General features: G+C 38.6%; 2 protein-coding genes across 14 annotated transcripts in view; both read right to left on the minus strand.

The window, feature by feature from the left end:
• Window positions 1-8311, minus strand: LOC131228209 (heavy metal-associated isoprenylated plant protein 43-like). The gene is made up of 3 exons (XM_058224093.1): window positions 8227-8311; window positions 6658-6918; window positions 1-311 (listed from the first exon to the last, which is right to left on the minus strand). Exons 1-3 carry the CDS (start codon window positions 8309-8311, stop codon window positions 1-3), a joined length of 657 nt encoding a protein of 218 aa, XP_058080076.1.
• Window positions 6900-25304, minus strand: part of LOC131237937 (inositol-pentakisphosphate 2-kinase IPK1) — a 27817-nt gene continuing 9412 nt past the window's right edge. For 7 of the 13 annotated variants that reach the window (XM_058236035.1, XM_058236034.1, XM_058236032.1 and 4 more), the window contains 4 exons: window positions 24328-24368; window positions 24105-24215; window positions 22388-22999; window positions 20968-21265 (listed from right to left, as the gene is read on the minus strand). In XM_058236035.1, coding sequence (XP_058092018.1) covers window positions 21131-21265; window positions 22388-22999; window positions 24105-24215; window positions 24328-24368 — 899 coding nt within the window. In that variant the 3' untranslated portion in view covers window positions 20968-21130. Of the gene's footprint in view, window positions 6919-12793; window positions 13109-14106; window positions 14775-20033; window positions 20418-20967; window positions 21266-22387; window positions 23000-24104; window positions 24216-24327; window positions 24369-25304 lie in introns of those variants that run through there. The other 6 variants (XM_058236030.1, XM_058236026.1, XM_058236025.1 and 3 more) reach the window with 6 other exon arrangements.

The raw sequence follows: 25304 nt of genomic DNA on the forward strand, positions 1-25304 counted from the left end.
TCATAATATGGAGCATTGGATATGGGTGTCATAAGGTCGAATGTGGACACCCATTTGCTTGCAAACGGGGCATGTTTGGGGTACATAAATTTGGGCCTTTTGTTCGGGCTTCTTGTCGTCGACTTTCTTCTCTTCTTGTTTCTTTTGACCACCACCTGCATCCTGTTTTGGGGGAGCAGGTGGTGGACCAATGCTTATGACTTCAGCAGATTTGCCGGTTTTCCTTGCACGACTAATGACTTGAACTGGATCTGCATCTCCAGTGACCGTTAAAGTTCCCTTAGCTGCATCCAACTCGATTTTATCTACACCTGTCAAATAAGTAGTGTGAAATTAGAAATTTACATTACCTTCACAGATGCTGGTGTATAAAATAAATTATAATCATAATAATCGTAAAAAGGAGGTATCTTTTGGTGAAGAAAGAATTTTTTTTTAATTTATTATAATCCCTAGATATTATTATTTTGAATGCCTAATCATATGTCATATTTGACCCTTAACAATTCTTATTATATAAAATAGAGATGTACGTTAAAAAATCTCATGGAAGACTTAATATTTTTTAAAATAATTAAAAATATAGATTTTTTTTTAAAAATGTAATTAAAAAAGCTATTGAATTAATTGCACAAGTGGATTCAAGAGGAATTCAATCCTAAAATATAGGGTGTTTAAAAATGAAAATGCTTGAAGCAAGTGCATCAGAAATGAAATTGCAAAATGTTTGAGATAGGTCGACGGTTCATCATCCACACCGATCTTGAGGTGGGTCCGGTAGATGATGGCTCAATATTCAAAATAAGCATGGATTGGATGATCCTAATCATCTTCTTGGTGGGACCTTTCCTGGTCAACCCTGAATACCACCATATTCATTATTATACCATCCATTTATAAATTGGATGGTTAAGATCATTTGATCAGTGAGATCTTCCTATTACAGTGAATCTATGGTGGACCCACCCAAGGAATGGTCTGGGTCATGGGCTGTTGGTCCATGAGGAGCATCTTAAAAAATGGAATTAAAAAGAAAAATGGCAGAATAATATAGGAACCAAGTAATCAAAATAACTACATAAAAGATTTCATCTTTTACATAATTACGAAATAAAAGATGTTTTTATTTTTTGGATTTAACCGTTTTTTTTTTTTTTACCCCTTTGTAATCAATCAAAGATTGTTTGTGTGTGGGTCCCACGAATCAGCAGCCAATGTTGTCACTTACTTTCGTAGGTATCAAATGATAAAAATGGCACGTACGTCTGAGGGCACAAAACCATTGATTTACTTAACGTGGATGGGCCATACACCCAATCTCATCTGATTGGACAATCCCAACCCTTCAGCCAGAGGTTTTTTTTTTTTCCTAAAAAAAATCTATTCACCTTCCTCAAAATTCATCCGAACAAATGGATTGGATTATCCAATCCATGCGATTCTTGGTCACTAGTCCATCTAAGGTGGGGCCTCGTCTGGTGATCGGCTTTGATCTCATACATACACGGCACTGGATATTAATATTCGATTACCGTGCGTTTGGTTCCACCAAATTTCATGAATTATCATGAAATCAGTATATCTCCACGATATTCATGAAATTTGGTACAACCAAACACACCCTTAGAGAGAGGAAAAAAAACAAAAGACCTAGGTATGAAAAGCTCTTCTTACCTTGTAGACCTGAAACTGCCCTTAGTATCTTCTTCTTGCATTTTTGGCATGAAATATCAACCTTGAGGACAGTCCTTTGCACCATGGAAGAATTTTTCTTTTCTCTTCAATCCTAAAGCAAATGACCATTGATTCATTGTAAGGTGATTAGTTATAGGCCCACCAGCAGCTTCCTTTAAAGAATGTTTGGGTAGTTCACCTTCCTCAGCAATCTGTTAAAAAGATGTTGTTCAACAAGGAAGCTGGCATCTATCATTTGTCAGCGTGCCTTTTCGTTTTTATATGGGAAGGATCATTATCTCATATAATATATATATATATATATATATATATATAAAATCAATGTTTGTCTGGACTTAATTGGGAAACTCTATTTTAAATGATTTTTGTTGGTTATTCTTATGCAAATTAAGGTGTTTGTTGAAATGGAATCCAACATGGCACAGCATGTCGATTCGACGGTGCAACCGTGGTGGCATGGTGTGACATTTGTCGTCATCTAAAATTTGCACATATGCTACCATGACTAAAAGAGTTGTCCCATCTCGAGTCGAGTTGGGGACCCACATGAGTCCGAGGTGATTTGGCCAAACTTGGCTGAATAGGGGTCAGCCGTGTTTAGGGTTCATTGGCTTTTTGGCTGGGCAGGTACTCAGGCTAGGTTTGGACACATCTCTTAGGCCCACAAGTTTTTTTTTCAACATGGGCTGATCTTGGGCTGGGTTTGGACAACATGAAACCTGGCTCGGCTCGCCCATCGACATTCCTAATTACATAGTATAATAAAACTTTATTTTGGGTTGTTCTCATATTTTGGTTGCAATGTTGAATATTATGGTTAAGAGGGAACATTAACGAACCAACTAAAATAATAATAATAATAATAATAATCTTCGACTTGCATCTCAAGAGCAGATCAATTAGGAGCCCGAGCTTTGTTTTCAAGGCGTGACAAACTTTTCTGGTATCAAATCAAACCAGGTCGATTTGAGTCAAGTCAACTGGGTCAAGTCGCATTAGACTTATCCATTTCTTAAAAGCATTGGACACCATTTAAGGTGTTGTTGATGTCTTAAATTTGTAAATCAACAGTTTGTTGATGCTATCGATAGACTGCTTGATGCCATCGAAAAAATTTGAAAAATCCATGTTTTCTTGCTTGGAATGTTTTGATGTTTTCTTGATGCCATCGAAGTCCCATCAATGTGTCATCGAACATGCGTACAAAATTACGCAGAGGTGTGCGAGTATGAGATTTGTTTTATATTTCGATTGTGATTCTCGTGTGTGTGTGTGTGTGTGTGTGTGTATATGGTGTAATCAGGAATATGGTGTATCTCAAAGCTTTTTAATTTGTTCCAAAAGATTTTAGAGACTTGTAAGGGTGATTTGAGGCTTATTCGAATTAGGTAATTTTATGTCTTGTAATTTCTTCTTTCATAGTATATTACTATTGCTTTATGCCGTGGTTTTTTCCCTCGCAAGGGTTTTTTTTATACTTTAAAGTCAGTTTATTTGTAATTGGACTTGATTGGCCAATTGGAGTAATTTGCTTGTTTCATCCATGTGTGCTTATGCAGTTCCCCAGCACAAGCTACCAATGGTCCATTATTACCATGGTTGCAACTGGGCCTGGTGAAGGCTTGTCCAAGTCAAGCAGCTAGCAAAGGACTTCGCCAGGCCCAGATTGGCCCACTAGCTATGTCCAGTGACAGATGGTCCATTGGGCCAGTGTTAAAATAATTTGGGCTGGGCTGCTTATAAGAAGACTTCACCGACTTGCTGCACTCTCAGGCATACCAAACCCCATGTCCATTTGGATGGCTAAACCCCTGTCCAAAATCGGCCGGACCCAGTTACAACCCCACCAGTGATGATCGTTCAAGAAACTAGGACTTATATAGAGGTTCTTTCCAACCTTACATTAGGTAGAAGGGTCCCACCAACTCTTATTTAGGATTATCCCTTTCTTTGTTTACTTCTGTTAGGTGAACCGTTGCGCTTAGGTCTTGTGGACCATATGTTTGAAACCGTAGGCTAGGACATAAGCATTTGGGGTTGTACACGTACAAGCTCGTCCTATGGTTGTCTTTGGCCCGGATTTTGAACTGACCCAGCTGGGAGAATTCAAAATTTTGATTTTTCTTGGTCCAGGCCCAGCTCATCGACGGCCCTAAAAGTATTTTAGACTACTTTCCTTAATTGCATCAGCAGATTGACGTTATACAGTAATTCAACAAAAAACAACTTATGGAAGACGGGGATTTTCAAATCTACTTTCATTTCCTTTGAAATACTATAAACAATGAGCTTGTTTGGGTTTTCCAGAGATTGAGATTTGAATGGATTGCACATCCAGATTAATTAGCTGACCAGGCATAGGTAGACAGAGGATATGACATCTCTCTCTCTAATTGAGTGGCACATGGGGTGATGTGCAAGAGATCTAACCGTCCATCAAGTTGGCTTCCTCATGTGCACCTTGGAAATAAAAAATCAGGCCGTTCCAAATCTTTGGTAGGCCACACTGTAGGGAAGAGTTGGTATGGGATGTGAAATTTTAGTTGAGTGTGGAGCCCACGGTGGTGGTTATATGTGCCATCCAACCTGTTCGTCTAATGCGAATTAGCAGGATAAATGGACATTCCAGAAATCACGTTATTCCGAAGCTAAGGTGGGCCACATCACATGAATTCACTGCTTCCTATGGTGGGTCCCACCTGAGTTTTGGATCAGTGTGATGAGGCCCAACATTAGGTGGCTCACTTAATAGACGGTGTGGATCTCATGCACCCGATGTCGTTCACTTCATGAAAGCATAGGCATGCGCAAACACCTTTTGTATCTATTTATTTCTCTTTTTTTTACTGCACTGACCTAACTGTACATAGGCATAAAAAGGAAGGTCTGGTGCTAACTTAGCCTAATTGGGAGACCTGTATCAGATCCATCCCGTTCATCAGGTGTGCCGCCAAATTTTCACCATGGATCCTAAAAATCAGTCTAATCCAAGACTTAAGTGGATCACAAGGTCAAACACTTACATTTGCATTTTTTGTACAATAAAAAATGGTCCATACAACTGCAGCTTTCAATTCAATCCAAACATAATAACGACCATAAAAATGTATAAGGTTTCGTTTGATCACACCAAATATCATAAAAATTCTTATAGTTTGCACCAAATTAGAACTGATTAACCATGAAATATCATGATATTTGGTGCAACCAAACGCAGCATTATGGATGTGAACATATCATGGAGTGTGTGTACTGACATGGGTGTGTACTAACAAGTTAACCCAAAAAATAAAAAATAAAAATGAATGTGAACATATCAGACTTAAAAAGTGGAATCGAATGGGGGAGAGAGGCATCAATATTTCAATGCCTCATCTCATTGCTAACGTAACAAAGATAAAATATAATATAATAACTGATCACCTACAAACATTCCATCTCTCCTGCCACCATACCACTTGTGTAAGACATCCAGTGCCATGAAAGTGGTAGGCCCACCATCAAGATGGCCTTAAAGAAAAATTAAGCCGGTCTGATCATCAGAAAAATCAAGCCGGTCTGATCGTCAGGTGGGTGGGACACACCGTTGGAATCAATGAACAACCGATGGACTGACCCAACATATTGGTCGGACCCATCTAGCGAATGGATCATACTGATTTTCGAAGAGGGTATCTTTAATGGTGAGGCTTGCCTTTTTCATGGTACTGATGTCTTGTATAAGTGGCATGCTCTTAGTTTTCTCCCAGCAGGTTTCAAAGAGGGAGAATACGGAGCTGGTGTCGAGACTTGTACTTTACGCTGTACAGTACGTTTGTAAATTGTCATTTCCGCTTTTGAGCTTCCTGGGATTAGGTGGGAATTAAGTGGTATGGAATCTGATTTTTGAAACGATGGGTAGGATTTGATTAATCTAGGAAAGTGTCATTTCCGGTTCATAAGGATTTGATGGTTGGATCAGTCAATTTTCGGGCATCCAACCTTCAAAGTCGGTTGGGCCCACTGTGAATTTATGTGGTTTATCCACACCGTCCATCCATTTTTCCTGCTAATTTTAGGGGTTGATCCCAAAATAAGTAAATCCAAAGCTGAAGTAGACTATTCCACAGTAAACAGTGTGGAATAATGATTTCCATTGTTGAAACCTTCCTAGGGCCCAAAGTAATGTTTATTTGTCATCCAACATCTTCATAAGATCACAAAGACATGGATGAAGAGAAACCACAAACATCATTTTGATCCAAAACTTCCGTAGCCAAAAAGAATTTTTCAATGGTAGAGGTTCAATCACACTGTTTCCTGTGGTGTGGTCCACTTGAGCTTGGATATGCTTCCGTTTTGGGCTCAAATACTAAAATTATCTATTAACATTTATGAACGGAATGGATAAAAATAAATAAATAACAGTGGACCCCACGGAGTTTACGCAGTACGCCCATGTTTGTTTGTTCACATTCTCTCGACCCATCAAGTGTTCTCCTTAAAGATAGGCTTTGGAGGGGAATAAAAATCAGCTAAACAGAGAACTTAGGTGGGCCATACCACAGGAAATGATGGGGATGGAGTGTCAACCATAAGTTTGTATGTGGGGCCACCACGTTCCTATCTCTCATCAAATCGAAGCTACAAAAACTAGCCTCATCCAAAATAGAGGCAAGAGGCAAGCCACATCACTTGAACTTAGAGATTTTACGCACAATTTTATATTTTACTACCGCTCTGGCCCATATTAGTCTTTCTATCAGGATGATCTTTTGTATGTCCAATTAATATAAGTAGTAGTTTATAAAAATCCTAATCAAAACCCATATTATGTTTTGTTTGGTGAAGTCATTATAAATGTTAATCAAAATTTTATATTGAAAATAAATATAAAATGGAAAATGGAAAATCATCTTTAATGGGCCAGGTCTCATAATATTGAGCATTGGATATGGGTGTCATAAGGTCCAATGTGGACACCCATTTGCTCGCAAACGGGGCATGTTTGGGGTACATAAACTTGGGCCTTTTGTTCGGGCTTCTTGTCGTCGACTTTCTTCTCTTCTTGTTTCTTTTGACCACCACCTGCATCCTGTTTTGGAGGAGCAGGTGGTGGACCAATGCTTATGACTTCAGCAGATTTGCCTGTTTTCCTTGCACGACTAATGACTCGAACTGGATCTGCATCTCCGGTGACCGTTAAAGTTCCCTTAGCTGCATCCAACTCGATTTTATCTACACCTGTCAAATAAGTAGTGTGAAATTAGAAATTTACATTACTTTCACATATGCTGGTGTATAAAATAAATTATAATCGCAATAATCGTAAAAAGTAGGTATTTTTTTAAATTGATTATAATCCCTAGATATTATTATTTTGAATGCCTAATCACATGTCATATTTGACCCTTAACAATTCTTATTATATAAAATAGAGATATACATTAAAAAATCTCATGGAAGACTTAATATTTTTTAAAATAATTAAAAATATAGATTTTTTTTTAAATGTAATTAAAAAAGCTATTGAATTAATTGCACAAGTGGATTCAAGAGGAATTCAAGCCTAAAATATAGGGTGTTTGAAGCAAGTGCATCAGAAATGAAATTGCAAAATGTTTGAGATAGGTCGACGGTTCATCATCCACACCGATCTTGAGGTGGGTCCGGTAGATGATGGCTCAATATTCAAAATAAGCATGGATTGGATTATCCTAATCATCTTCTTGGTGGGACCTTTCCTGGTCAACCCTGAATACCACCATATTCATTTGATCAGTGAGATCAGTGAGATCATTTGATCAGTGAGATCTTCCTATTACAGTGAATCTATGGTGGACCCACCCAAGGAATGGTCTGGGACATGGGCTGTTGGTCCATGAGTAGCATCTTAAAAAATGGAATTAAAAAGAAAAATGGCAGAATAATATAGGAACCAAGTAATCAAAATAACTACATAAAAGATTTCATCTTTTACATAATTACGAAATAAAAGATGTTTTTATTTTTTGGATTTAACCGTTTTTTTTTTTTTCACCCCTTTGTAATCAATCAAAGATTGTTTGTGTGTGGGTCCCACGAACCAGCAGCCAATGTTGTCACTTACTTTCGTAGGTATCAAATGATAAAAATGGCACGTAAGTGTGAGGGCACAAAACCATTGATTTACTTAACGTGGATGGGCCATACACCCAATCTCCTCTGATTGGACAATCCCAACCCTTCAGCCAGAGGTTTTTTTTTTTCTAAAAAAAATCTATTCACCTTCCTCAAAATTCATCCGAACAAATGGATTGGATTATCCAATCTATGCGATTCTTGGTCACTAGTCCATCTAAGGTGGGGCCTCTTCTGGTGATCGGCTTTGATCTCATACATACACGGCACTGGATATTAATATTCGATTACCGTGCGTTTGGTTCCACCAAATTTCATGAATTATCATGAAATCAGTGTATCTCCACGATATTCATGAAATTTGGTGCAACCAAACACACCCTTAGAGAGAGGAAAAAAACAAAAGATCTAGGTATGAAAAGCTCTTCTTACCTTGTAGACCTGAAACTGCCCTCAGTATCTTCTTCTTGCATTTTTGGCATGAAATATCAACCTTGAGGACAGTCCTTTGCACCATGGAAGAAATTTTCTTTTCTCTTCAATCCTAAAGCAAATGACCATTGATCATTGTAAGGTGATTAGTTATAGGCCCACCAGCAGCTTCCTTTAAAGAATCTTTGGGTAGTTCACCTTCCTCAGCAATCTGTTAAAAGATGTTGTTCAACAAGGAAGCTGGCATCTATCATTTGTCAGCGTGCCTTTTCTTTTTTCTATGGGAAGGATCATTATCTCATGTAATATTAATATATATAATCAATGTTTGTATGGACTTAATTGGGAAACTCTATTTTAAATGATTTTTGTTGGTTATTCTTATGCAAATTAAGGTGTTTGTTGAAATGGTCTTAGTTGAAATGGAATCCAACATGGCACGGCATGTTGATTCGACGGTGCAACCGTGGTGGCATGGTGTGACATTTGTCGTCATCTAAAATTTGCACATATGCTACCTTGATTAAAAGAGTTGTCCCATCTCGAGTCGAGTTCGGACCCACAGGAGTCTGAGGTGATTTGGCCAAACTTGGCTGAATAGGGGGTCCGTCGTGGTTAGGGTTCATTGGCTTTTTGGCTGGGCAGGTATTTAGGCTAGGTTTGGACACATCTCTTAGGCCCACAAGTTTTTTTTTTCAACACGGGCTGATCTTGGGCTGGGTTTGGACAACATGAAACCTGGCTCGGCTCGGCCCATCGACAATCCTAATTACATAGTATAATAAAACTTTATTTTGGGTTGTTCTCATATTTTGGTTGCAATGTTGAATATTATGGTTAAGAGGGAACATTATCGAACCAACTGAAAGAATAATAATAATAATAATAATCTTCGACTTGCATCTCAAGAGCAGATCAGTTAGGAGCCCGAGCTCTGTTTTCAAGGCGTGACAAACTTTTCTAGTATCAAACCAAACCAGGTCGATTTGAGTCAAGTCAACTAGGTCAAGTCGCATTAGACTTCTCCATTTCTTAAAAGCATTGGTGCACACCATTTAAGGTGTTGTTGATGTCTTAAATTTGTAAATCAATAGTTTGTCGATGCCATCGACAGACTACTTGATGTCATTGAGCAAAGTTCGATGCCATCGAAAAAATTTGGAAAATCTATGTTTTCTTGCTTGGAATGTTTTGATGTTTTCTCGATGCCATCGAAGTCCCATCAATGTGTCATCAAACATGCGTACAAAATTATGTAGAGCTGTGCGAATATGAGATTTGTTTTATATTTGGATTGTGATTCTCATGTGTGTGTGTATGTGTGTGTATGGTGTAATCAGGAATATGGTGTATCTTAGAGCTTTCTAATTCGTTCCAAAAGATTTTAAGGGCTTGTAAAGGTGATTTGAGGTTTGTTCGAATTAGGTAATTTTATATCTTGTAATTTTCTTCTTTCATAGTATATTACTATTGCTTTATGCCGGGGTTTTTTCCCTCACAAGGGTTTTTTTTATACGTTAAATTCAGTTTGTTTGTAATTGGACTTGATTGCCTAATTGGAGTAATTTGCTTGTTTCATCTATGTGTGCTTATGCAGTTCCCCAGCACAAGCTACCAATGAGTCCATTATTACCATGGTTGCAACTGGGCCTGGTGAAGGCTTGTCCAAGTCAAGCAGCTAGCAAAGGACTTCACTAGGCCCAGATTGGCCCACAATCTATGTCCAGTGACAGATGGTCCATTAGGCCAGTGTTAAAATAATTTGGGCTGGGCTGCTTATAAGAAGACTTTACCGACTTGCTGCACTCTCAGGCATACCAAACCCCATGTCCATTTGGATGGCTAAACCCCTGTCCAAAATCGGCCGGACCCAGTTACAACCCCACCAGTGATGATCGTTCAAGAAACTAGGACTTATATACATTAGGTAGAAGGGTCCCACCAACTCTTATTTAGGATTATCCCTTTCTTTGTTTACTTCTGCTGGGAGAACCGTTGCGCTTAGGTCTTGTGGACCATATGTTTGAAACCGTAGGCTAGGACATAAGCATTTGGGGTTGTACACGTACAAGCTCGTCCTATGGTTGTCTTTGTCCCGGATTTTGAACTGACCCAGCTGGGAGAATTCAAAATTTTGATTTTATTGGTCCAGGCCCAGCTCATTGACGGCCTTAAAAAGTATTTTAGACTACTTTCCTCAATTGCATCAGCAGATTGACATTATACAGTAATTCAACAAAAACCAACTTCTGGAAGATGGGGATTTTCAAATCTACTTTCATTTCCTTTGAAATACTATAAACAATGAGCATGTTTGGGTTTTCCTGAGATTGAGATTTGAATGGATTGCACATCCAGATTAATTAGCTGACCAGGCAAAGGTAGACAGGGGATATGACATCTCACTCTCTAATTGAGTGGCACATGGGGTGATGTGCAAGAGATCTAACCGTCCATCAGGTTGGCTTCCTCATGTGCACCTTGGAAATAAAAAATCAGGCCGTTCCAAATCTTAGATAGGCCACACTGTAGGGAAGAGTTGGTATGGGATGTGAAATTTTAGTTGAGCGTAGGGCCCACGGTGGTGGTTATATGTGCCATCCAACCTGTTCGTCTAATGCGAATTAGCAGGATAAATGGACATTCCAAAAATCACGTTATTCCGAAGCTAAGGTGGGCCACATCACATGAATTCACTGCTTCCTATGGTGGGTCCCACCTGAGTTTTGGATCAGTGTGATGAGGCCCAACATTAGGTGGCTCACTTAATAGACGGTGTGGATCTCATGCACCCGATGTCGTTCACTTCATGAAAGCATAGGCATGCGCAAACACCTTTTGTATCTATTTATTTCTCTTTTTTTTACTGCACTGACCTAACTGTACATAGGCATAAAAAGGAAGGTCTGGTGCTAACTTAGCCTAATTGGGAGACCTGTATCAGATCCATCCCGTTCATCAAGTGTGCCGCCAAAATTTCACGATGGATCCTAAAAATCAGTCTAATCCAAGACTTAGGTGGATCACACGGTCAAACACTTACATTTGCATTTTTTGTACAATAAAAAATGGTCCATACAACTGCAGCTTTTGATTCAATCCAAACATAATAACGACCATAAAAATGTATAAGGTTTCGTTTGATCACACCAAATATCATAAAAATTCTTATATTTTGCACCAAAATAGAACTGATAAACCATGAAATATCATGATATTTGGTGCAACCAAACGCAGCATCATGGATGTGAACATATCAGACTTAAAAAGTGGAATCAACTGGGGGAGGGAGGCATCAGTATTTCAATGCCTCATCTCATTGTAAAGATAAAATATAATATAAGAAATGATCACCTACAAACATTCCATCTCTCCTGCCACCATGCCACATGTGTAAGACATCCAGTGCCATGAAAGTGGTAGGCCCACCATCAAGATCGCCTTAAAGAAAAATCAGGCCGGTCTGATAATCATGTGGGTGGGACACACCGTTGGAATCAATGAACAACCGATGGACTGACGCAACATATTGGTCGGACCCATCTAGCGAATGGATCATACTGATTTTCGAAGAGGGTATCTTTAATGGTGGGGCTTGCCTTTTTCATGGTTCTGATGTCTTGTATAAGTGGCATGCTCTTAGTTTTCTCCCAGCAGGTTTCAAAGAGGGAGAATACGGAGCTGGTGTCGAGACGTGTACTTTACGCTGTACAGTACGTTTGTAAATTGTCATTTCCGCTTTTGAGCTTCTTGGGATTAGGTGGGAATTAAGTGGTATGGAATCTGATTTTTGAAACGATGGGTAGGATTTGATTAAGCTAAGAAATTGTCATTTCCGGTTCATAAGGATTTGATGGTTGGATCAGTCAATTTTCGGGCATCCAACCTTCAAAATCGGTTGGGCCCACTGTGAATGTATGTGGTTTATCCACACCGTCCATCCATTTTTCCTGCTAATTTTAGGGGTTGATCCCAAAATTGAAGTAAATCCAAAGCTCAAGTAGACCATTCCACAGTAAACAGTGTGGAATAATGATTTCCATTATTGAAACCTTCCTAGGGCCCACAGTAATGTTTATTTGTCATCCAACATCTTCATAAGATCACAAAGACATGGATGAAGAGAAACCACAAACATCATTTTGATCCAAAACTTCTGTAGCCAAAAAGAAATTTTCAATGGTAGAGGTTCAATCACACTGTTTCCTGTGGCGTGGTCCACTTGAGCTTTGGATATGCTTCCGTTTTGGGCTCAAGCTCTAAAATTGTCTGTTAACATGTATGAACGGAGTGGATAAAAATAAATAAATAACGGTGGACCCCGCAGAGTTTACGCAGTAAGCTAATGGTACCGAGTTACCCTGCACTGTTTGGTTTTCTAATTACAATGGTAAATGGCTGTAAACAGATAATGATTATTTACTCTTGTATTTGTGTGGTGACATTACTTGCATTTGATTGCAATAATGATTTTGTTAAATTATCTGTTCCATCCAGAAATTACCCTAACATCACTTGCATTTGATTGCAATGATGATTTTGTTACATTGATTGTCACACTGAGAAATCACCCTAAAAATAATAGTTTTATAATGTGAAAAATGTAATGCCTACAATTTACCTTACCAACTTTCTTCACAAGTGTATTTGACTCTTGACTTACATGCCATAATTCTCATTTAAACATGAAAATGATAATGATGGCTCATGTACTTTGCATTTCATGGGAAATTGGAAAACCAAACAGGCAAGATTAAAAACACTATGATGATAGATACTCATGGGATGATCATGTTGATGCCATTAAGAGCTACTTGGGGCAGAGAACCTGCAACCCACCTCGAGGTATAGTAGGGGAGAGCGACAGATGGAAAAGGTGAAGCTACACAATACACAGGAAAAAAAAAATGGTGGCTAACAGTGAAGTGTGAACTGACAGTGAGTGTACTAACAAGCTAACAGAAAAAAAAAAATGTTTTAAAAAAATACACAGAAAAAAATGTTTCCAACAGTGGACTGCCCATTCCCACTTTTTTCAATGCATTAACCACTCAAGTTCTTAGATCTACCTCATTTTCGAGTTGATATAGAATAAATTTTATACAGGTATTATGTGGGTCCCACATAGCATTATTTGCACAGCTCCTTAGTAATACCATAGGCTACAAGTAGAGAAAAGGAGGTCACACTACTCGCAAGGAGGAAATTTACAAAAATACTTTCTGTTATTTTTCACGAGTAAAACTTAAGCTATTTAAAGGCTTTTTGCGGGTGAAATATGAACCATAATTTAAACAATGACCACATTTTCTAGTTCACAAAATATCCCCGACTTCTTTTACAATGTTTTCCTAAGCCCTTTCAATATTCAAGTTTTCGAAATGAGTCAACCAACATTAGAACCTTTTGTACAATTTTAGTGGCCCATTGTAGGCAACTATTTAACCAAGTTTATAAATATTCCCTTTTTTTTAAAATTTTGAGCAGTAGTGAGATCGAGAGAAGATTCGTTTGGTTGGCTAGCATATCCCCACTGCCTAATGCATGTACACATATTCTCATCTAAACAAAGACTAAATCCACATTTGGCTTGCACGCATAGAAACAAATGAGATTTTTAAAAATATTGTGATGTTTTCATGAAAATCTGATTCAACAATATTACCATGCTAGTATCAAGAGATTTTCAATATTTTGCTAGTTTTTATTTTTATTTTCTCCATTTTATCATGATTATCGTGATTTTAACGCAAAATAATTCATTTTATACCTATATATTTGAAGTTTTCAAATTATTTATTAATTTATATAAATGATTTTAATTCATTATTTTCAGTGAGATCTTCCCCATAATATCACAAGAAAAACATTTTAAAAAAAAAAAAAAAAAAACTGAAAACGTCCTGAGAAATCCCCAAGCAGAGAAAATGGCTGAGAATGAAATTTGTCACTATGCAACTTCATCTTGCATGGGAGACAATTCAAGGACAGAAAAAATACAAGGACTTCGAAAAAGAGAGACAAAAGCCACAAACATTCACATCTCTAGGAACCATCCAAGCCACCAAAAAAAAAAAAAAAGAGGAAAGAAAAAGACCAAAAAGAAAGATATGAAGTAGAACCATCTAGGCACTTGACACATTGAGATATGAATACACTAGGCGGCACCAAAAAATCATTTTGGAATCATGCCCCGAAGGGGTTTTATAAGATTATAAAGGTCTGTTGGGCGCATCATGGCTATGTCATTATACATTCAAACACTTGCCCCGGATCGACTTCCATATCATAATTTCTCTAGTAAATAACTAAAGAAATAAATATATGGGAGACAAGAAAGAAAGGAAGTAATCCAAAATATAAATACCCATCACTCAAAGGTTCACTATTTACTTGACTGTTGGCGGGTCTCTTTTTATGCGTTTTCCAGAAAGACGAATCAATGATTATTCGTTCGCTGGAACCATAAGTAAAGATCCTGGTAGATGGGGATCCCATAAGATTGCATTTCATTTTTATGGAACCTGATCTTAGGAAAATCTCACCATCTGTTAAGGAAATTTGATCTAATCAGTTATAAAGATAATGCAACCACTTCAATTCAAGAAGAATTGAAGAATAAATGTTATAAAAAAATTAAAAAAAAAAAGCTCTAAAACTTGGTGACTTGTCTCAAAACTCGGGTGAGTCAACTCGACTCGGCAAGATTTCAAGCTGAGTCTGACCTGGCCCGACTAGACATTGAATCGAGTCAAAATTTTGAACTATTATGAAAAGGATCTCAGGAAAAATCTCAATATACAAATAAAATAATAATAACAATAATAATAATACAAACAAACAAACAAACAAACAAAAAACAATAGTTCACCATGGAATTTATTTCGGTACCTTGGTTTCATATCTTATAAACCAAAGAAAAATACAATTGTGTTTAAAAATAAATAAAAAATTGGTTGCTTATCTTTGAGTTCTTATTGTCAGATTTGCTCAATGACCCTCAATCGAGTGGTCCTTATCTTATATAGAAATCATTTTCCCTACTTATAATATATTCCTTAATTACAGCATAACAGCAACTTCTATATCCCCTAATTACAACTACAAGAAAACAGCAGCATCTATATCCCCTAATTACAGCCCTAAATTACAGCATAACAACAGCATCTATATCCCCTAATTACAGCCCTTAATTACAGCATAACAACAGCATCTATATCCCCTAATTACAGCCCTTAATTACAGCAATATATGGTACAACAATATATGGTAGGTTTGTTGTCTATCCTACTAACATCCCCCCTCAAATTGATGTTGGTCGATCAAGAAGCATCAATTTGCCAACAAGAAATTGATGACGTAGTCGTGTTATAGCTTTGGTAAAGACGTCCGCTATCTAAAGATCGCTTGAGACATGTGGAAGAGAGATAACCCGAGTATCAACAGCTTCCCGAATAGAATGACAATCCACCTCAATATGTTTGGTACGCTCGTGATAGACGGGATTTGTAGCGATTTGAATAGCACTCGTATTATCAGCATGAAGAGGAGTGGGAGTAGACTGAGGAAAACCTATTTTAGCAAGTAAGCCACGGAGCCACATAATCTCCGAGTAGGCTGCCGACATGGCATAGTACTTAGACTTGGTCGAAGATTTGGAAACACGATCCTGTTTCTTACTCTTCCAAGAGATAAGTGAATCACCAAGAAACATACACCACCCAGTGATAAACCAACGAGTATCGGGACATTCTGCCCAATCAGCATCACTAAAAGCCACAAGGCGAAGAGGAGTACCAGTAGAGAAGAACAAGCCACGGTGAGAGGAACCCCGGAGATATCGAATAATTCGGCGGACTGCGGCAAGATGAAGGTGGTGAGGAGATTGCAGAAATTGACTGACTTGCTGGACAGCAAAGGAGATGTCAGGCCGTGTAATAGTGAGATAATTGAGACTAACAACTAACTATCGAAACACCATGGGATCAGGAAGGAGATCCCCCTCCTCACGTCGATACTTGACATTCACTTCCAAAGGAGTATCCACTAAAGAAGAGTCCTGCCAACTAGACAAGAAAATCAAGTCCTCCGTGTATTTATGTTGATGCAGGAAAACCCTAAATGAATCGTACTGAACCTCCAAACCGAGGAAATACCGGAGTGGACCAAGATCCTTCATATGGAATGAATCATGAAAATTTTGCTTGAGTTGATTAATGAGGGCAGAATCAGTCCCAGTGATGACAATGTCGTCGACATAAACTAGAAGAAGAACGATACCAACAGAAGTCGTTCGAAGAAACAACGAAGAATCATACTGGCTTTGGATGAAAGAAAATTGAAGTAAGGTAACCCGAAACTTATCAAACCAAGCCCGGGGAGCCTGTTTCAAACCATACAGAGAGCGCTTCAGCTTACATACATTTGACGTTGATGACGAGCAGAGGCCAGGAGGAGGTGTCATGTAAACATCTTCCTGTAAATCACCGTGAAGAAATGCGTTCTTTACATCCATCTGGCAAAGGGACCATCCCTAAGAGGCTACGATGGTAATAATAGTACGCACAATTGTCATTTTAGCGACAGGAGCAAAGGTCTCCTCATAGTCAACTCCATACTCCTGGCGGTTACCAAGGGCAACCAAACGAGCCTTAGAACGGTCTACAGACTCATCAGGCCGAAGTTTCACAGAAAAAATCCACTTACACCCAATTAGCTTGACATGAGAAGGACAAGGGACCATGTCCCAAGTCTAATTTTCTTGAAGAACTTGAAGTTCTTCCTGCATAGCCTTTCTCCAACACTCATGTTTATCAGCTTGTGAGTAGGAATTAGGAATTGACACAGTTGATAAGGTGACAGTGAAGGAGGTATGAGGGAAACCATACCTATCCGGTTGATGAGAAGTACGGCCAGATCGTCGAGGAGGGTGCAAAACGGGATCAGGTGGCAGATAAGACTCGGGAAGGGGTAGAGTTGGTCAACGGCGTTCATACACAAAACCAGGCTTGAAGTGTTCAGGAGGGCATATCAAATCATCAAAGTGAGGAAGAACAGAAACTGCAGGAGATGATGTAATAGAACTAGGAAAGAAATATTAATGCTCAAAGAAAACGACATTGCGAGATATATGAAATTTATTGCAAGAAGTATCATAGCACACAAATCCTTTTTGAGATAAGTTATATCCCATAAAGACACATTTCACAGATTGCGTAAAGAGTTTGTGATGTTGATGCGGAGGTAGATGCACAAAACAGACACAGCCAAAAGTGTGTAAGTCAAGAAAGCTAGGGTGTTGTTTATGCAGACGATAGAATGGAGAGTCGAAATTTAGCACTTTAGAAGGCAACCTATTAATCAAGTATACTGCTGTAGATAAAGCTTCAATCCAAAATTTAGGAGGAACAGAAGATGCAAGTAACAAGGTCCTAGCAACATTTAACAAATGTCGATTTTTGCGCTCAGCCACGCCATTCTATTGAGGCGTATAAGGACACAAGCAGTGAGAAACAATTCCTTTGTGACGAAGAAACTCAAGAAATTCATGAGACATATATTCTCCATCAGAATTAGATCGTAAAGTCTTAATGCTAGTGGTAAATTGATTCTCAACATATGCTAGAAACGATTTGAAAACAGCAACGACTTCAGACTTATAGCGCAGAAAATATACCCAAGTATGCCGACTATAGTCATATATGAATGTCACAAAATATTTATAATGAGTATGAGAAATGACAGGAGTAATGCCCCATACATCACTATGAACAAGGTCAAAGCAATTCTTTGCCCTACTCCTGGAAGAAGGGAAGGGAAGAATCTTACTTTTTCCGATTTTACACGTAGAACAATCAAAAGACAAAGCATGAGGCAAAGAAGAATTTTTTTTTTTCCCCAACGAACCAGAATTCAGCAAATGAGATAAAACAACATTGTTTGGATGGCCTAAACGTTTGTACCATACTTCACAATTATTGGAGACAGTAGTACAAGCCAAAGAAATGATACTAGGAATAGAAAAGTATAATGGAAACAGTCTCCCAACTGTAGGCCCATTCGCTATTGTCCTCCCCGACACCGGATCTTGCACATGACAACCATCACGAGAAAATTGAACATTGTAATTACCATCCACTAATTGTCCAACCGAGATAAGACTCCTAGAAAGCACAGGTGATACAAAAATATTAGTAAGTGATGGTGCGATATCACCAACTACAGTAATCGATAAACGATGGCCATTAGCAACTTGAATATTAAAAGAACCAGTGTACTTACGAACATTGCTAAGCAAATCAGGAGAACTGGTCATGTGATTGGATGCAGCGGAGTCAACAAGCTAAGATTGAGAGGGTATAGTACGTATAGTACCCTTATCGTGTAGCCATAAAGCGGAAAATGCCGATACAATCATTTGCTGCACTATTTCTGGTGTAAGGGCAGGTGTAGCAGCAGTGGAAGATGACACTGGAGTGAGATTTTGAGTGCTGGTTACCCCATTTGAAGTGTGGCCAGTATCGGTAGCATGATAAGCATTCACGAGTCGGTTTTGAGGACGTGTTGGGCATTCTTTGATGATGTGCCCTTTTTATTTACAGTAGTTGCAGAACTTTTTAGCACAATGGGCAGCAATATGCCCATAATTTTTGCAACTGTAGCACTGAACTGTACGCATGTCTCGAACCCTCCCTTCACCTTGAGTAGCGTATGCACAGCATTCTCTTGTGGAAGCAAAGATTGAGTAAGAAGACATTGTTCCTCTTGAAGAAGTGCTCCAAAACACACGTCAAGAGATGGTGAAGGATCCCTGTGCATCAGGTTGGAGCGAATAGACTTGAATTCTGGCCTTAGTTTCATTAAAAACTGGTCTCTTTTGCTAACTTCATGAACTGCTTGAACAGCAGAGAGGGACTCGGTCGACACGTCGGCATACACAATGTCGGAAAACTTAGCCCAAAGATTCTGAAAACCACAAAAATATTCCTGAACAGAGAGTGTACCTTGGGAATAGGAAGCAAGATCAGTTTCCAACTGAAATCGCCGGGCAGAATGATCATGATGATAGACCTTTTTCAAGTACTCTCACATCGATTTAGCCGTCTTGTGCGGCCTTAAATTGAGTGTAAGCAATGGATCAATAGACCCAAGAATCCAAGTCATCACGCGAGCATCTTTCACCTTCCATTGAACCAATGTCGTAGGATCGGTAGGCATTGAATCACTCCCATCAACATGACCCCACAACTCCTTTCCCATGACAAAAAGTTGAAACTGAAACTCCCAGGCAGCATAATTCTTCCCTGTAGATCGAGTTTGAAAGACTTCTAAGTTGGAGTTGTTAGCCATAACTAGAATCTCTCGAAATACACCAAAAAAACTATAAACCAAAACCCGCACCCAAGAAACTAGAAAACCAGAGCCTAGAACCACGAAGATTGGACCAAAGACGAGGTTGTAGAGAGTGGCTCTGATACCATGTCAGATTTGCTCAATGACCCTCAATCGAGTGGTCCTTTTCTTATATAGAAATCATTTTCCCTACTTACAATATATCCCTTAATTACAGCATAACAGCAACCTCTATATCCCCTAATTACAACCCTTAATTACAGCATAACAGCAGCATCTATATCCCCTAATTACAGCCCTAAATTACAGCATAACAACAGCATCTATATCCCCTAATTACAGCCCTTAATTACAGCATAACAGCAGCATCTATATCCCCTAATTACAGCAATATATGGTACAACAATATATAGTAGGTTTGTTGTCTATCCTACTAACACTTATGACTGTTTTTCAAGAAAATGATATATACACCCAATGTTTCTTATGCCTGGAGAACTGATCACTTGCAAGCAATACTGTACGAAGGCATTCGTGAGGTCTATTTCGGGTGGGTCCTACCATGCTGTGTTTCTCACATATGAGCTAACCATTGAATGCGTCAACCCATTTTAGGTCCAGGATCCCAAAATCAGCCTAATCCGTAATTCAGGACACCGCTCTCCCCTCCTCCGTGGTGGTTTCAAAGGCAAAGGGTTTAATTGTAGGAGGGGGCCTTGGTGCCTGCTTTGAAGGGTTATGATCTTCTTTTTCAAGGTGTCTACGCTCGGTTGCCGTCTCGGCAGCCCTTGTAGCCCCCCTCCTTCTCTTGTTTCTTTCTCAGCTTAATACATGCGTGACTTTTCAAAAAAAATCAGCCTGATCCGTAATTCAGGTGGGCCACACCGTAGGGAAACAGTGAACAAGGGAACATCCACCCTTCCGACTGTTTCCCTTGGTGTGGCCCACCTGAATCACAGATAGGGCTGATTTTTTTGGGCCCTAGGCCTAAAATTGGGCGATGCATCTGATGGTCAGATTACATGTGAGAAGCATATCAAAGTGGGGCCCACCCCAGGCAGACCACACGAATGCGTTCGTGTGGTGGTACCGCTCGCGGGCGAGCATTTCATGTTATGCTTTTCCCCCCTAGGTAGTACAGCAGTACAGGCTTTATTAATTAAAAAAACAATGTAGGGTGTAACTAGCACTTCCCTTTTTTTTTTTTTTTGTTATTATACATGCATTCCTTTTTATTTTTATTAGTGACAGAGTCAGTAGTAGAAGTAGATGCTGATCAGAAGGAACTTGATTGGACCACCTATGATTTCTCATTGCCATTTTATGTGAGTTTTCATGTGAATTCTTTTAGATATCTTTGTTTGCAACAGAAAATAAAAAATCAAAAAACAAAAACAAAGACTTAAGGATTCTAAAATGTAGATAGATCTGGAATGTTTATCCCAATTAAATTATTCCTTGTGTCTATATGTAGTTTACCATAAACTGAGCACACAAATGTGCCTTTGACGGGTTCGTCAACATAGAAATTGAAGTTCATGGATTCAATACCTCAAATGCTCATGGGATTGCATGGGCTACAGTCTGTGTTCTTCATCTGCATGTAGCGATTCACAATCTTCTGGTCCAATTCATAGTAGTAAACCATCCTTTTCAAAGGTTTCATATCCAGGTCAATGAAATATGCCTACAAGAAGCACAGAATGAGATCAGTTTTTCTTTTTCTTTTTTAATTTGATTGGTCCAGCTTCTGAAAATCTTGACTAGCTAGTAAAGAGAAAGGGCAGGAAAAGGGAACAGCAAAATCCTATTGCTTTCTTGCATTTGCAATTAACAAATATGAAGGAATTATAGTTACTGATATACAGGATTGCATAGATTTAGACAGAGGCTCTGATAGGCCCCATCGTGGAAGGAATTGCCCCAAAAATCTCCCAGTTTAGAAGATGCCAACTGCGCGATGTTTGGCCTCCTTTCAGTTAGACATTGATCTTGCACTACTCTTTAAGTCTTATTTGAGGGTACTGTTCAAGGATTGGGACCTTCCACCTGGGGAGATTGTGCAGCATGCCCCATCCATCAGATAAACAGCGGATCCATGAATTATAGGCCCTACATGTATTGAATCCTGTGCCTCAACAAGCTTTTATGTTGGTTGACCCAAATAAATCCTCACAAAAGGTAAGCATGTCCATCTCCTTTCTTTTTTCTTCTTCTTATTTTGGTAGATTGACTCAGTTCAGTGGCCAAAAACAGTACAGGCAAAGCCTGGGGGTTGGTCCCAGGATTCATTTGCCTTTCTAACCCATTTTGAAATGGTTGAAGGCATCCAAAAGTGAATCATAAACTATATACATGAATCAACATTCGAAAACTCACTGGTGATCTTGCAATTCAGCCAACCTGACTCAGTTCAGATGGGCTATGTTGGCCCCAAGTCCAAATTCTAAAATTACAAATAAATCAACCGTGTCAATAGAGTCGACCTTGAGTTCTTCCTTGATGCAGCTAAGTTGACATAGGAAATCCGGGAACTCAATTTATGAGCTAGGAATGAGTTTTCAAACATTGATCTCATCAAGAGACTAAAAGGCAAATAACCATATGGCAGGGTAATGAAAGATAGAAAAGCAATTAATCACAATAAATTGTGAAGAAAATAATTCAGCAGTAGTCTGATATCTAAAAGCTTTAAAATCATCAGAATAGCAATGCTACAAACATAAATACATATGTAGCTGGGCCCATGCATGCCAGGGTGAGTTTGCATCAAGAAACAGAGTCTTTGAGACTAGGAAGGGATGCATACCTTATAATCAAAGTTTTGGTTAGTTGATTCTAGGAATACAGAGCTATACTCAGAAGTTGAATCCCCATCTTTTGTAGGTCTAAAGCTAATCATCAGACTACAATCTTTGGCAGTTGCAGCTATCAAGTAATCCCTCACAATTTTCAGGCTTTCTTCCAACGAAAGAGAATGCAGGAATGAATATCGACGCAAGATTTCATCATTGCCCAAATTCTTGCATGCCATGCAAGGCTGAGAAATGATATCGTAATATGAATGAATTGCCCCTTCTATGTCAAAGGAATCAAACTTCTGAACCTCCAAAAGCTGGCTTAGTACCCCTGATTGGAAAATCGCTTCTCCAACAAGCTCTAGAAAGCTTGCTAACCGTAGGCCATGGCCTGCTTGGATCACACCCTTGAGCAAATCTTCAAATGCCTCAGTTGTTTCACGAGTGTCGCTGACTGCAGCATCATCCATGCCACCTCCCAAGCCACCATAAATGAGTGACCGATTAAAAAATATACGAAAATTATTCTGTGGAGTCGCAAAAAGTGCTCTGGTAGCCTGAATTATTCTTTCTCTGGATCCAGAAAACAGATCCAGTGGGTCATATTCACTTAGCCGAGATATCTGAGATACAAGACAAAACATGAGTATAATCACATAAGAGCACATTTAAAAATCAGGGTATAGAACCACTGAAAATGTAATAAAAGTGGCAGCATTTTTTTTTTCCTCAATGTCCAAAAATCTGGGCTGGACTTGAAATCAACCTTCCTATTCTAAATCCGCTGAGGGAATGAAAAACTCAATGGTTTTAAGAATTGATTATCGACCCATCCACTTTTTTTTTTCTTTTTCTTTTTTCTTTTTTTAAATTTTAAATCCGCACTCATCGTAAAACAACAGTTTGAATTTAGGATTCGCACTCAGCCACAAAACCCATCCACTTTATTGTAAAACCACAGTTTGAGTTTGGACTCTTGAGAGAGGGAGGGAGAGGGGTGTGCAAACTCAACATATGCATGGACTACCCAATGACTTGGACAGGTCATCTACGTGGAGGGCCCACCTATGATGCATGGCTCAGTATCCTATATGGCATGCATGGAGGTGCATGAGGAGAGGAACATGCAAGATTAGCAAAGCACTTGAACTTAACACTCCGAGCCTGGCCAAACCACACTGATCGCCAAGTTCTAAAGTGGTCCAACAAAGTCTTTGAAGAAAGCTTTCAATAATTTAGGTGGTATATGGCAGTTCCACCTAATAAGACCAGGCACAGATTAGATGTTTATCATGCTTGAGATAATTAAAAAAGAACAATTAAAAGTTAAAATTGTCACAAAAAAACAGGTAAATGCGTGATGACAGCAAAGCCAATAAAAGAATGGCTGGCGTGCAACTAGTGAAAGCTGAAATGAAACAGATTAAAGATTAAAACAAGTAAAAAACAGCAAACTCCCATGACTGCTGCAGCCTGAGAAGCCATTCAAACCTCTGAAAGCAGAAGGTAACGCTGGTATTATAAAAAGCCAATAAAAGAATGGCTGGCTTGCAACTAGTGAAAGCTGAAATGAAACAGATTAACGATTAAAACAAGTAAAAACAGCAAACTCCCATGACAGGACCTGTGATTGTAAAATCTAATAAGTTAAATATATTCTGGATTTTTGCCAACCTTTCAAAATTTTGGTTGAAAAATAATAGATCAAAGGCTGGATGGAGGTACTACCTCTTTCTGATGAAGTTTCAGGACCTGGTGCATCTTATAACGAGTAATACTCTTCTTAATAGCATTTTTTTCATCTATGAATCTTGAAGATGGAAGAAACCCACATTTGGGCTGCTCTCTTGTGATAAACATGGAAAAATATTAGTATTATGTCAAGAATAGTATGACAAATTGTGTGCGCAAATGAAAAAGGAAATGACGATTGTATAGACTAGAGAAGCACCTTAATTTCTACTGCTATGCAGAGGTCTTCTTTAAGACTACCTGCAATTAAGAAATTATAATAAAAACATGTCCTTTCGGAACATCAAAGGCTCAATGTACCAGAAACAACACCATTTCCTTGACTGAATGACCAATCTCTATCATTTGCAATAGAAATTCCAGTATCATTTGCCACCTTTAGTTTCCGGAAATCTCATTGAACAAATTGCATCGCTCCCACAACACATTGTTGTCCAACTAACAGAGGGTTCATGCACCTTTCTAGAACTTGAACTTGAGGATTTAAAAACTTATGACATTCTAGTGACCAACTGTCATTATAATGACAGTTATGAAGTAGAAAAATGGGAAAATGAAAAAAGTTCAGCTCACGGGAATAGAAGGATTGTTTTACTGAGAAACAAGCATTATATACCATAAAACTCTGCTATTTGAAAAAAAAAGGGAAAGAAAATTTCCTGCACAGACAACAGCCTTTCTTCTGTTATATAATGGCTGATTCTTTAGAAAATAATGGTTGTTACTTTGAAATGGGCCATTATTTATAAAGCATTTTCCATAACATAGAATGACCATTCCCATTATAATGGGAATTATGATGTTACTTGAACCCTGCCTTTAGTAAATCATACTGATCTATTAAAGTCTTCCAAGCTTACATCTAACTAAGTTTTTTTTACCAATCAATGAATTTTTATTTTTATTTGTTTAAAGAGAAAAACTGATACTGTTTTCAAGTCGATACAGCTCTGGGGCATTCAAGGCTTCAGGCTTCATTTCCTTTTTTTATCGATATCAAAGACTTCAATATCCTTGACAACATACTGCGCAAAATTTAATAAAAAACAACAGACTTCTTCCCTAACTTGATCATCTTAAATTCCTACAGTTGATAAGGTTGAGCTGAATTCCATACATTCATTGATGCAAAACAACAGAAAACCCAATGTATAACTTCTCCCAGTAGTCATACTT

Source organism: Magnolia sinica, chromosome 2, assembly GCF_029962835.1.
Source record: "Magnolia sinica isolate HGM2019 chromosome 2, MsV1, whole genome shotgun sequence".
NCBI classification, from domain to species: domain Eukaryota; kingdom Viridiplantae; phylum Streptophyta; class Magnoliopsida; order Magnoliales; family Magnoliaceae; genus Magnolia; species Magnolia sinica.